The 13562-nt window shown below is 32.0% G+C and overlaps 1 protein-coding gene across 50 annotated transcripts in view; it reads right to left on the bottom strand.

The window, feature by feature from the left end:
* The window catches only part of LOC143202289 (basement membrane-specific heparan sulfate proteoglycan core protein), a 698200-nt gene that overhangs the window by 69821 nt on the left and 614817 nt on the right, over nucleotides 1-13562 (bottom strand). For 48 of the 50 annotated variants that reach the window (XM_076413660.1, XM_076413659.1, XM_076413679.1 and 45 more), the window contains 3 exons: nucleotides 7070-7327; nucleotides 1074-1133; nucleotides 857-871 (listed from right to left, as the gene is read on the bottom strand). In XM_076413660.1, the coding sequence (XP_076269775.1) occupies nucleotides 857-871; nucleotides 1074-1133; nucleotides 7070-7327 (333 nt within the window). The remainder of the gene's footprint in view (nucleotides 1-856; nucleotides 872-1073; nucleotides 1134-7069; nucleotides 7328-13562) is intronic. The other 2 variants (XM_076413662.1, XM_076413701.1) reach the window with 1 other exon arrangement.

Below are 13562 nucleotides of genomic sequence, written 5' to 3'. Positions count from 1 at the left end.
AGGCTTTATTTTCCATACTTTGGATGATCCAATTTAGGTTAAGTGTGCTTATTTTTTCGATAATCTATTACCACTCTTAAGGTAGTTCCATTATGCCTCTCTCATAAAGGTATTTATTTAAAAAAACTGGGATAATCAATCACATTTTAACTGTAAAATTCAATACATAAAATGTTCCCTTTCCTGCACTGGGTCAAGCATTCACAAAATTGTTAAATAATTGTTTTACTATCTAATGTAAACTCATTGAACTTACAGCACGAGCTACAATTTGTTAAAGCCACATATTAGAAAAATAATGAATTTCTTCTAAGTAGACCTAATATCCATCTGACATTAGTCAACCTATGATATAACAGTGGTCTGTTTTATATTAAACACGGTATCGATTTATAACTTTTGATTTTATAAAATTATTTTAAAATAACTCTAATATAATACCTAAGATATCTAATAACTGAGAAATATTTATTTGAATGTGTAATGACGTCTCTTTCGTTTTTGTATACTGCCCGAATTTGATATTATTAATGATTTTCTGTTACCACCCATCAAAGCAGATCATTCTTGCGAAAACCAACTAAACCTGCGTATCTATATATTAGTTTTGGTGATATTGGTGCAAGTGCTATGAAGATAAAAGCGATTTTAGACTAATCTATATTATAGCTGGTAATTGGTGAAGATAAAATTAAAATATCTAACTAGTCTACGCGTGTATCTTAGAGAATACACCACAGATATAGCTGATCATCTATTAGGAATGATAGTAAACATGAAAAATTATTGTCGAATGATTTTCAGCCAACCAACATGATGGTTTCCACTCCTCACTCGATCGGAAAATTTTACTCACCAAGCTTGAACTTGTCTGCTCCAAGAAAAGGCATAGGACAAGACAAAAACAATTAGTTATTTGTGCAATTAAAACAAAGAACGTTTAACTGTGAACATATTATGACACAAAACAAAATCAGTTGGTTCTGACCAACTTTTTATTTCAAATAAATTTAATACTAGCTAAGGGGAAACACATAATAATTTTTGAGAAATAAGAACGGATTAATACTCACTTTCTCTGATCTCTTGTTGGTTTGGATACGTTTTTAGTTGGAGTCCTTGAGCGCTGGCACCTGCAGAAGACATTTTATTAATTTTGTTGTCGAGATTGGTGTCACTGGATGAAGTTATGATGAGATGTATTAATAATGAATTAATTTATAAATCCAATCTTTGAAAATAGAAATATCAGCAAAATTATGGTTTGGTACTTAATCATTAACGATTTCTCTTAAGCCTCGATATTTGATGTCTTGTGAAATTGTGAGCAGACCTTTTAAAAAGAAGTAAAGATAAATAAGTTTGATTTCTGATAAATGTTGATATATGTTGCAATTGCAAGCACTTTCATTTCATTTTGTAGAAGTTATTCTATATTATTTGGATGTATCTGACCAATTAAATTAAATTTTACGCACCAAATCAATCGGTTCAAAGTCTTGTATCTTTCTCAGTAGAATAAATACAAAAAAAAGAGAGAAAAAAGAAGAATTCTGTCGACATACAAGACAAATCATATTACAGAAAACATTCGTAATTAAATACCATAGCTCACCTTCATTTAATAATACTGATATTTCAATATGATTAATTTTGATTATCCAATATCATCTGCGACCAATTTTTAAAAATCTCTACATGTTTAGTCAAAGGAATTAATACCAATAATAATTAAAATACGGTTTTAATACTAATCAAATCTAGTTTATAGTTATAACATACCCACCAGCATCATAAAAACAAGATAAGAAAGTAATTTTGGTTTCGTATTAGTATGTTTTGGTTGATGTTTTCACTTTAAAATAGTTCATACCCATATCAAACATTTTAAAATAGAATATTTTAGTATACTTTATATTATTTTATTGTACTTCTATGATATACTGACAAAAATATATCGATATGGATAAGAAATTTGTATTTTTTTGTTATATATTGGAGACTTCTTTTTTTCTACTAGGGTTTATCTGGGCTGAAGGAGGAATCGACCACAAAATATTGAGAATTTAGAAGAGTATCCCAAATGTGCGCATGCGATACAGTGTTTTAATTTGCCGCCAGGTGGGCTCGAGGTATAAATTTGGTAGCAAAGCTGAAATTTGTCACTTTCTGCTTTCAGAAGCATATTCTAAAAAATAAGAAGACGTAGTGTACGTATGTTTATTTTTTTGGTAGTTCTATGCTTCCTATAGAAATACTTCAAACCTTTTGTTGAAAGCGTCTCTATCATTGCTGACAAAGCAAACCTAAAAACTTATATACTTACGGGTTAAATATTCTTATTTTGTTAACTGTGTTTTTATGGTTCTTTTTTAGTTAAAATGATTTGTTTAAATCTTAAGACATTTCAACTGTTGCGTCCCAGGATATAGTACCATTTCAAATAGAATACCCAGCTTTCCTAGGGATCTTGCTCTATGTCAGAAATGGCTTTTAGCAATAAATAATGAAAAACTAATGGGAATCTCTTGCGAGGCTTAAATGCTTAGAGCAAAAGGGTTTGTAATGTACATTTTACACAGGATAACTACAAACCGAAATGTAGAAGAGCATTGCTTAACAGGGATATGGTTACCAGTTTTTATTTACATTGTAAGTCTTTTATAATGTTAATTATATGTAACTGATTTGTAAAATATAACAAGCCTCCATTTTAGCTATGGCATAGAAGAAAGAAAACATTTCTATTCTATTGAATTCCCAGATTATGCACAAAACTTCACATGCAGTCTGTCCAATATCTTAAATCACCAAATGCCTGTATTTTTCAAAAGGATCAACTATTTTTGAGCATTTTGAACGAGACTTAATTAGAAAGATAATAGTTAGGTGTTGTTTGTTTTGGTGGATGAGAAAAGTGAACAGAATATCAAAAGACAAAAATGAAACATTTTTTATTGTAATATCTAAATATAGCATAGCTTATATGGATGATGTCTAATTATATATTTATAATAAATATTTGGCAAAGAAAATATTAAAAAAAAAACATTTCAAAATCAATAGTCTTCAACATATATATTGTACTGTACTCTATATTTGGCAGAGTTATAGTTAAGATAATATAAAATGTTCCATATTCTATAGTTTATTAAATTTTGTACATTTAAAGTATAGGTTTTGTGTTAAATCTGTTATATTACGTTTTAATGTATTGTTAGTATAATATATTGTCATTAAACACAGAAAATTCTAAGAATTTTCCTTAGATATAATTGTAATGTAAATTTTGCATAGATTTAAACAAAATGTATTTTTAATGTTATATTGCATTTTTATTAATAGAATATTTTAAATTTACCGCTATACAAATAGTCGGTCACGCACTCTGGTGGCAAATTAATACTAAACTTGTTCACAGGTAATATATATACACTTCTAATTCCTCTGAATTTTGTAGAATGGACTTAGTTCTGAGCCCTGTTACACTTCAAAAAATCTTTTCGGAGTAGGGAAAGTTGAAGGAAATTATACTAAAAGAAAAAGTCATTTCTACAATAATAAATCAGTTCTTTATCTCAATATTCCTTTCATTATTGCAAACTTACTACATACTCTAGTATATAGAATGGAATAATTGATAATTGCTTAATAAGTGGTTTTATGATGACTTAGAGTATGAACTACCAAAAAGAAAAATCGGAAAACAATCGTCTCATCCAAAATGAATTAAAATTAAATGAATTTCACCCAATAAACTAAAATTACTTTCTTCTCTCTCAACTTTTTATCTACTGAAAAAGTAAAATTTTGAACGTTTATCATTAATGTTCATCATATCGTTTATCATATCGTTAAAGGTAATCATTTGCTGTGAAAAAATATAGACCTAAACCAATGTTGAAAAACAAAGTATACTTTTGTCACCAGTTGTCCATCCGTGGGACCTTAATTTTGATTTTTAACACTAATCAATGATAACATTCCTCACCATTCAATCCACACTAGGGAGTGAATTAAACCTGCTAAAAAACAATTTATCTACAGGTCCTAATGAGCTCTGTTCGCATAAACGATATCATCACCTCTTTTACGTTGGCGTTGCTATTTCTGTCACTCCCAGCCATTGTTTCATGTTTTTTGTTTTGTAATTTACTTTGTAATATATTTTGTAATTTTTTTTGTCATATATAGCTGTAGCAACTGGTTTCAACACTCCCCCGAAGTATTCTATTTCCGATAATCTTACCCTAATAATAAACTTATTATCTTTTGATAAATTTGTCAAGTAAGCAATTTAGTTTAAATCTACTTCTCATACGCTAGATATATTAATTGATGTCTATGACAGCATTTTATAAGGTCAGCCTGAATTATATATGATATATGATAATTATATATGATATAACTATATAGAAATATTTAGGCTGAATGATAAATGTATTTATGTTCAAATGTATTTTGAAGCCATAACTATTCGAAACACTAACTACAAAATACCCCAGCATTAGGTGTTTGAAATACTAATTACAATATGCATTTGTATTTTATCATTAAATCTTTTAATTACAGGTAATTCAAATATTATCCAACACTGGATGTTGCATAGTATTAATGTAATTTTGATGTTGATAAAATAGAGTTTATAAATATTAGCACATTAATTTGTCGGCATAAACAGCTATTTTATAGTACAGGCTATATTTCTTCACAATCATTTTGGTTACTGAACGTTCCAAAATTATACCATTTATTATTAATTTTATTAATTACTCTAGCATTACTGGTTTGAAATTTGTATTAGCTGGTCATTTTTTGAGATACAGACAAACCGAAAATTTCAACAATTCCCAAATCTGTTGTTATTTCACTATTTTGCAATTGAACCTACGCTCTGAATAAAATCTACAATCTAACTCATCGCTCGAATCGAACGGACAGTCTACTTTTCCGTCGCATCGTAGACTAACACTGATGCATGGCCCATTTTCGCATCTATACTGATTTCGGTTACATCCTGTTTTGTTTCCTGTCATACAGTGAACACATAAACAACTCTAATTTGGACAGTTTTGTGAGAAATAACACATGCGCCGAAAAACCCTCCGTCTAACTTGTAACTTTGTTTAACAAATATGAGTTTATTTATCTATATAATTTTCTCCGAGAAAAATAGGTAACAAAATAGGCATTTGTTTTCGATTCTGTTAGTTTTTTTGAGCTTACTCGTTTTTACTGCAGAGGTACTACAATTATTCTCAAATACATGGAATAAAGGTGTGACAAGTCAAGGTTTGGAATAGTTTTAAGCCTATATATTCATTTCAAAGGATTTTTTTTAATTGGAAGCTTTATTGTGAAAATCGGCATTGTTATTGTATTAGCTTATTAACTTGGAGCGATGGACATACTGCTTTGACACTGGTTCCATGTGGGATGCAGAAAAAATATCGATATATCGATATTTTTTGGTGCTTTTAAAGGTCTATCAAAAATATCCCAACTCCCTAAGAGATTTCAAAAATATATATTTTTTTGGGCTAATATTTCACTATTTTTATTTTTTCTAAAATATGAATATAATTTTTTTCAAATGTTGATATTTTTTATGCTTATTGCAAAAAAATTATCGACATTTTTTTTCTCCGATATATCGATATATTTTTTTAAAATATCGAAAACGATATATCGATGTTTTTTTCGGTGGCTTGGATTATTGTAATGGATCCACTTTTCATCACCAATGACAATATGATAAAAAACATTTTCGATTTTGTCCGTTAAAGCTGCATTTCACACATGACCAAACAGCTTTAAATGTCTCTTGGCCACAATTCATACGGCATAAAATATCCAAGGTTTTGAATAATTCCCATGTTCTTCAAGTAATTGGAAATAGTTTCTTGTATTACACCCAACAATTTTGCAATTTTACTTGCGTTTTACACAGATTATTATCGCTCGATAATAATAATAATGCCTTCAAATCTTAGTCTTCAGAATTGTTTGGCTGCCTCTCTTGGCCTTCAGTAACAAATTATCACTTTTAAAGCATCGAAAGCAGTATTCTCATGTTGAAATCCATGGAGCATAGCTATCATAATCTTCACACAGCATTAGAAGACCTTCAGCCGGCTTTTTCTTCAAAATGGGGTAAAAAAAAATAAAACTTTCCGCCAATACGATTTACTCGACTCAAATTCGGACATTTTCAAGGCAGTGAAAATATCTTTTGCTCAATCTTCGACGAAAAGAAACATACTGAAAAGCGAAGTGAATGAGACTTTAACATGAAGTAACAAATCTATTCGATCGATGATATATTGTAAATATTGTAATGACTTAGTTAGAGCGTATTCCTCATTCAGTTTGGAATGAACACCTCAACAAGTAGAGGACAACAAGGAGGAAGTTATTAATTCAAGTTGAAAATGTTAAGGCATAATACGTAGATTAGTTGGTTTTAAATCGTAGACAGAAGTTTGAACATTGAATAGTTTTTCCTTTACAGTTACTTCATTTATATGTATGATTTCTGGACGGAGTCTCTTGTCCACATACTTATCTTTCATTTAAAAGCAGATATTGCCAACAAACAATACTCTGATAATCATTAAGACCTTGTTATTGATACTATGAGAATTCCCATGAGTCAATGCATATATATATTATAACCATCGTCAAGTAAAAACAAACTTTAACATTTTTAGAATCACGTGAAAGCTCGAGTTTGGAATATTCAATTACCAGTTAATAAAAGACCATTAATTTCATCGAAAATAAGTGTTTAATCCATATAAGAAAGTTCTTTATTCCGTCGTCTCCAAATCGTCAATAATAGTATTAATATTGAACTTAAATGATTGGTGATTAAAGTATTTTAGAAAATGTTACCAGAAGTACTGTGAAGATGAATTTTCCAAATGTATTATTTTCATTACACGTATTTTAATAACATAGTAGTTAGACTGAGGATTTTTCAGATCATGTAAAATGAAAGTGTGATTTTTGACATGCATTGTATAAAGATATAAATATATTAGAATACAAATAATATATATGTACATACCGCAGTTAGATTCATCTGACAAATCATGACAATCACCGTGTCCATCGCACAAACGGCTGTTGGGGACACACTCGTTTCCGGAGAGACATTGGGTGTGGAACGGTGGACAACTGACCGTTGGAGCTGTAGGAATAGGATCCGGTGGATAATAACAACCGATTTCATCAGATCTATCGCTACATTCAGGATTTCTATTGCATCGCAATCGAGTATCTATACATTGACCGTTGTTACAGCGGAACTCATTGGGCAAACAAGCTAAAAAAGCAAAATAAAAAATAAAAAAAAATTAAAATATAACTAAATAATTGAGTTGATGATTGCGTAGCATGAATATTTCTTTCATTGTAAATAACTATCGCTTTTGAATATTTGTATTTATATATTAGGTGTATGTAATTTTTACAGATCCTTATTTTGAACTTAGAATTATATTTGAAATAGATATACTTAACAGAATAGTTACTCCAATAATGACAGGGTTTACGGTCAAATATCAATACATTATGTAGCGTAATTTGTAGTGTTAATTATGCTGTTTAACTCTGCTTTGGATGACCTCCAAAGTTTGAATATATGAAATTTGATGCACCAAGGGTCTAATTAGGATTAACCTAATGGTTACTTCTGTGCATTTCAATTAAATTTAAAAAAATCGATCAAATACCATCAACACCTATGAACATTAATTATCCAGCAACACAAACATGTAAATCTCAAATAATCAGTATATCGACGTCAAAACAATACATCCATTGTGTTCAGGATGTCAGAGAGATAATGTAGAAACCTTGTTAGATATGTCTATACAATTTACTTCCCAAAATATCGTTTTTATAACATCTGCCTTTTTATACCTTTATGAAGGTATTTTGGGTCTCTCTGGCAGAACATTTTATTGCCACTGCCTGGCCTCTAGTTTACTTGGGAAAGGAAAAACCATTATAAGTCGACTATTGGTTCAAAGAAAAGGCCATACCGTATAGTTTCAGAGTGGGTGACCTTAAATACGGCATACCAGGACGTTTGCAAGTTTTCATACTTGAAAGGTAGGTCCTTTCAAGCGACGATAGATGACGTAGTCTCATCTCGAAAACAGATTTCCACAGGAGTCTCCACTAGCCCTTACCCTGTTCAACCTTTACATGGCCGATGTCCCACTTCACAAACATTCCCACACAGCATTTTGTGCAGATGATACCGCTATTTTCACAACCGGTTATAGTCCCGACGCTATTTGCGACAGACTTCAAGTCCAACTGAACGAGGCAATTGTGTGGTACAAATTCTGGCGGCTGCAGATAAACCCGAGCAAAACTCAGGCTATTCTGTTCCACCGCAAGAAGGAATTCCGCGCCTGTCACCTCCAAATCGATAAAGTCCCTATCCCCTGGCTTTAGAAAGTATCATACCTCGGTCACCAATACTGAGCTCAAATACAGCACGCTATTTGCAAAGGTAATGGCGTGTACAGCTTACTATTTCCACTCTGCAGAAAAAATAAACTCCAAATTCCCCAGAAAGCGACTCCGTATAAAAGCTAGTTCGTCCAGTTTGCCTCTACGCAGCACAGGTGTGGTACAGGAATATCTCTGAGGGACAACTTGAACTATTCCAAGTGTTCCAATCCAAAAGAGTCCGCGCGTTCCTCAATGCCCCATAGTTTATGAGGAATATCACACTCACCTCGAATCAGGCATTCTGTTTGTTGAAGTGTTTCAGGAACATGTTCAGTGTAAGATTCTCCATAGGCGCCTTAGAAGACGACAACACCTTGATAAAATCCCTACCCATCCACAAACCTCGGTAGTAAACCAACTACGACAATCCCAGTCGTAACCCAGGGTCTCTCTCGGCCGCAAAACACTTCACTATTCCGAACCTGAAGCGACATCAGCAGAAGACCATTTGGTTCTAGCTGGTCATCATGGAATAAAAAAAATTTCCCTAGTATTCACGACAAGAATTTACTATAAAGCATTCATGAAAATATTTGTGGCGACCGCCACGACCCTTTAGGTCACCACGAATTCACCACCAGCAAGTACAAGGGTTGACAACGCCGGTGGATTAGTACCATGCAGTTCCAGGCGATAAAAGACCATCACGACGACGTCTCGTTCTCTTTTCTTTTCTCCATCCTCTTGTAATAGTACCACTTCCACAGCGTTACCGTACTTCCTCTACCTGACCTAATATCCTGTCAATTCTCCCGTCGACCACATGTATAATTTATTATTAAAAATAAACAGTATTTCTTCAACCAGTGTTTTCAGTATTCGTGCAAATTCCTTCCAAAAATAGTAGTGAGTGTTCTGACAAATAATCGCAGCGGCAGCCACACATTTCGACCGACTGACCGACCCGACGAACATTCCTACATATTCACGACTAGTTATTAGTCAAATTTGTAAAATAGGATCGATCCCTACGATCGAATATAGTTCGGGTACTTTATAGTTTTGCATTATATTGTAACTGTATACATAAGTAATACAAGTAATTAAGAAACAGTTTACTTTTGTTTAAAGAAAGATAAAGAATACCCTACAAATTTACATCTGTTTCGTGAATTATTGACATCACCAACTTATTTTGGACCCTATTGATCCAGCGTTCCGGAAATTATTTATGAATTGAACAAGTAATTCAACATGGTCTTTCAAGACGGATAGAAGTAGCCGATATCGATTCAACATATTGAAAGAAAATTCTCCTGTGCATGGTATCGCCCTTTGCGTTTTATGAAAGAATGTAACGAACAACCTGTGCGAAGAAATTGACAAGAAAAAGACATTTACTGAATAAGGAAGCAGGAAAGTCATAAAGATATAAGACAATGTAGGATCTCACGTTGATCGCTTGTCTCAGCTGACTCAGTAAAATGAATCATCTGCGTAAATTTGTTGATTACTTTATCGCTTTGAAGCCTATAAAATTCTCTCAAGATATCACGATCATCATAATTATAGTGATGGCATACATGGGATGAGAATAATGAGTTTCTATAATTTTTGCTTATTTTAAAGATCTGTAAAAATTGTCTCCCCATTATATACAATATTAAATGAGAATAAGCGGTAACATTTCGAAGCAATTTCTAATCAAATTTGACGCTTCGAAATAAGTAATACATTTCTAAAGTATCAGGTGTTGGCATGTATTCCGATCGCTTTTGACTTCAAAATATAATTTTTGTGACAAACAATATGGATAGATAAAATTATTTTCATCTATTTATCATCGATACATCGAAATAAAGATGTTTATGTGATAACAACCCAGTCGACACATTTTCACACTTTTTTCGGCATTTCGAAGCATTCTGACTGGTGAATACACTTCGTGCGGCAGAATTTTTCATTCGAGCTGTAACTGCGCATCTTTCACAAATATTGCAAAGTATGACCGACTGGTGTCATATAAGAGGACGACTTTGCATCTGTTAAGAGCTGTCACTGACTTCGGTAGACATGTTCAGTAAAAGTTTTATTTACTTTTTGCGGCTAATAATACATTACACATTGCTGATCCCACCATATGAGCTGCAATGCTTGGCAATGAATGTTCCACTTCAGTGTCGATGGTATCGTTGTTCTTCGAGATTAACCTATGAATTTTGTACTGAAATTGTCTTAGTAGAGTCATTTCTTATCCACAGTCAGAATGCGCTACCGAAAAACTCTTCTTTTAGTCTGACAAGTAAGTAATAAAAGTTCAATCATGGTTCGAAGTGGTTCGAAATTATATTTTCGGCCAATTAGTGTTTGAGCTTGTTTTTCAATTAGTAGGTATAGCAGTTCATTGCCTTGGTAATATTTCGCTCCTATAGACTGTTCTTTGTCACTGATATCAAAATCGTCACTTCTAACAACAAAGCATCTTCGCAGTTTCATCAATAGTTATTACTGATAAAAATACATGCAAGCATCTAATATTTCAATACGCTATTCTCTGATATTGACTATATTTCAGTATATATTAAAGATATTCATACTACTTTAAAAAATAAATTGTCAATTATACCAAATAAAATTTAAATAAAAGCACAATATCGCAATAAATTTATAAATAAAAATATAACCGAACCGAAATTACGATATTAAAACTAAAATTATAACGTGCACAAACATAAAACTAACTAATAATAACTATCCTAAATATATAGATATGTTGTTCCATCCAAATATAAAAATATATCAATTGTTACACATTTATCTATGATCTATATTTTCTAAAACGTAATAATATTAATATATACCAACTTCTAACACGTTACTGTAGACGGAGAACTTACTGAATAATTGCTACCTACGTAAACGGTACTGTTCTACGACCTAAAATCTGACAACACAAAAAGGAATCACCATCTTACATTACAGTACATTGTTCTCGGTCGATTTTTCGTTTGGTTATCGTGCCATTTCAGCGGGAAAAATCTGTCAGAAGAAGGTACTGTACAACGTAGCTACACAAGGGGATTCTTTGATCAAAAAAACGACAAGAAAATACGTAATACTCAAATGCAGATAATCGTTTCTAACCAAAACAGTTCTGCTCGTCGGAGAAATCTTTACAGTCGTAGACATTGTCGCACTTTAACGTAGCCTCAATGCAGTCGTTGCCATCGTAGCATCGGAACCAATCAGGCTCTAAGCATGCCTCTGACCGAGGTGGCCAGAAACAGAACATGTTGTAGTTCAGGTAAATATTCGACACAGTATTTGTTACGAATAGTGTCAATTATAAGTTGGATTTTGTGATGACGGTTCGAAGATTTGTTGTTTTTTTTTTTTGGTGTTATATGCTCGGTACTGATGCAAAAATAATTCTGTATTTGTTCTGCCTTTTATATGTCAATATAATTATATCATTCTTATGTTAACTTGATACTCATAAAAAAGTAATTCAGGTAAGTTTGCAATTGTAGAAACTGTGTTATAGACTGAGTTCACCAGGAAGATCATGGAAGTTGTGTTGTTGTGCCTAATGCTTCGTCTTAGTATTCCACCGTTACTTTTTCTCCCTTTTACAGTTAATATTCTAAAAAATAATTAGTATGTCACAGGTGTACTTAAAGAATTACAAGAATTTAATTTGTTTATTACTTGTATTCTTATTGGTTGTATATAAATTAAAATTAAGTTCATATAATAAATTTAGAAAAGTTAAATAAACTTCTGGATACAATTTATTTATTAATTTCCTGAAATATTATTAAAACTTGAGCTGGCTTTTGGTCTAATAATTCATTGTCTTTGAATTTTTGAATTTTCGAACCACAATCTCCTAAATCAAAGTAGAGATGAAGTGATGAAGTGAAATCAATATTTCTGCTCTGATGGGAGTTACTTGGTAGAAATTACCCAAAAAGTTGATAACGATTGAGTTTACGGTAAAGCAATAAAATCAGATTGTTACAATTATCTTTTGGATTAATTGTAAATGTAACAGATTATTTTAAAGACATGGTTTCGAGTCATACATTGTTATATCAAAACAGATGTTTTTCTCTAAAACCAATGAATTAGCGGGTTTATTCGACGAGTTTAACTACTTCTAACTCTTTTAACCTCAGAGGCATATTTATAACCTTATCATAAAGAAAAATAATAACACCAGTTTACAGATTCGGAGCAACTCTTGAACCCCAACAGATGATAACGATTCTTAAAGTTATTTGATGCCAATGATGTCAAGATTGGTCCTAGTTTTTGAGTATGAACGCGCTTGGTGGCAGCACAGCGCTCTTATAATGACTGTCAGTTGACGACGTTACATTAAACATCATTTGGAACTTAGTTTTTGTGATATGATTGTGCTTCGGCCCTGTAAAAAGGGCGAGAACCTTGCAAATTCTATTCAAAGTGTTTTTGTCACGTTTGTAGATATTATGTGCTTGGTAAAGTGAAAAAATCATAAAAAATGCATTAAAATATTCGTATTTCTAGTACTTTCGTTTTACTGTAGCAAACACTGACAATTCACGACTATCAAAATTGTCTCGTAACGTATGCACTATGAAGCTGTACAAGTGGTCACTTAGTGAAAATATATGCATTTCATTTTCTATTTCTATTTCAGATGATTACTACTTCTGATCATTGAATGTTGGTATAAATGCAATTAATAGCATAGCTGACAGTGATCCAATGTCAATTTGTCTAAGTAGAAGTACAAAAAATACCTTAAAAACTTAGTCCTTATCACAGGCGAATAATGAAAGTTTTGTTATGGTAGGAAAGTCTGCAAAGTGAATTGAATGATTTGATTAAATATTTTGTTAGAAATAAATGAACTGCACTTAACTTCGAAATGTAAATAGAAATTTGTTCTGTCCCATACCCGTTATGAGCGAGGACTACAAAACATGTCCTCTGTACCACTTGTGAACCTACATGATGTTCTATTGGCATTTCTTGGCATTAAACTTGGCTTTAGTGAGAACTTTGTCACAGCGCTTAACTTTTCTGTATTCCTACTCAACCGTTTC

The sequence above is a fragment of the Rhynchophorus ferrugineus genome, unplaced genomic scaffold (genome assembly GCF_030347505.1).
Source record: "Rhynchophorus ferrugineus isolate W39M unplaced genomic scaffold, kcgeb_rfMv2 rfM9, whole genome shotgun sequence".
Classification (NCBI taxonomy): domain Eukaryota; kingdom Metazoa; phylum Arthropoda; class Insecta; order Coleoptera; family Curculionidae; genus Rhynchophorus; species Rhynchophorus ferrugineus.
This window is presented reverse-complemented; position numbering and strand designations above follow the sequence as displayed.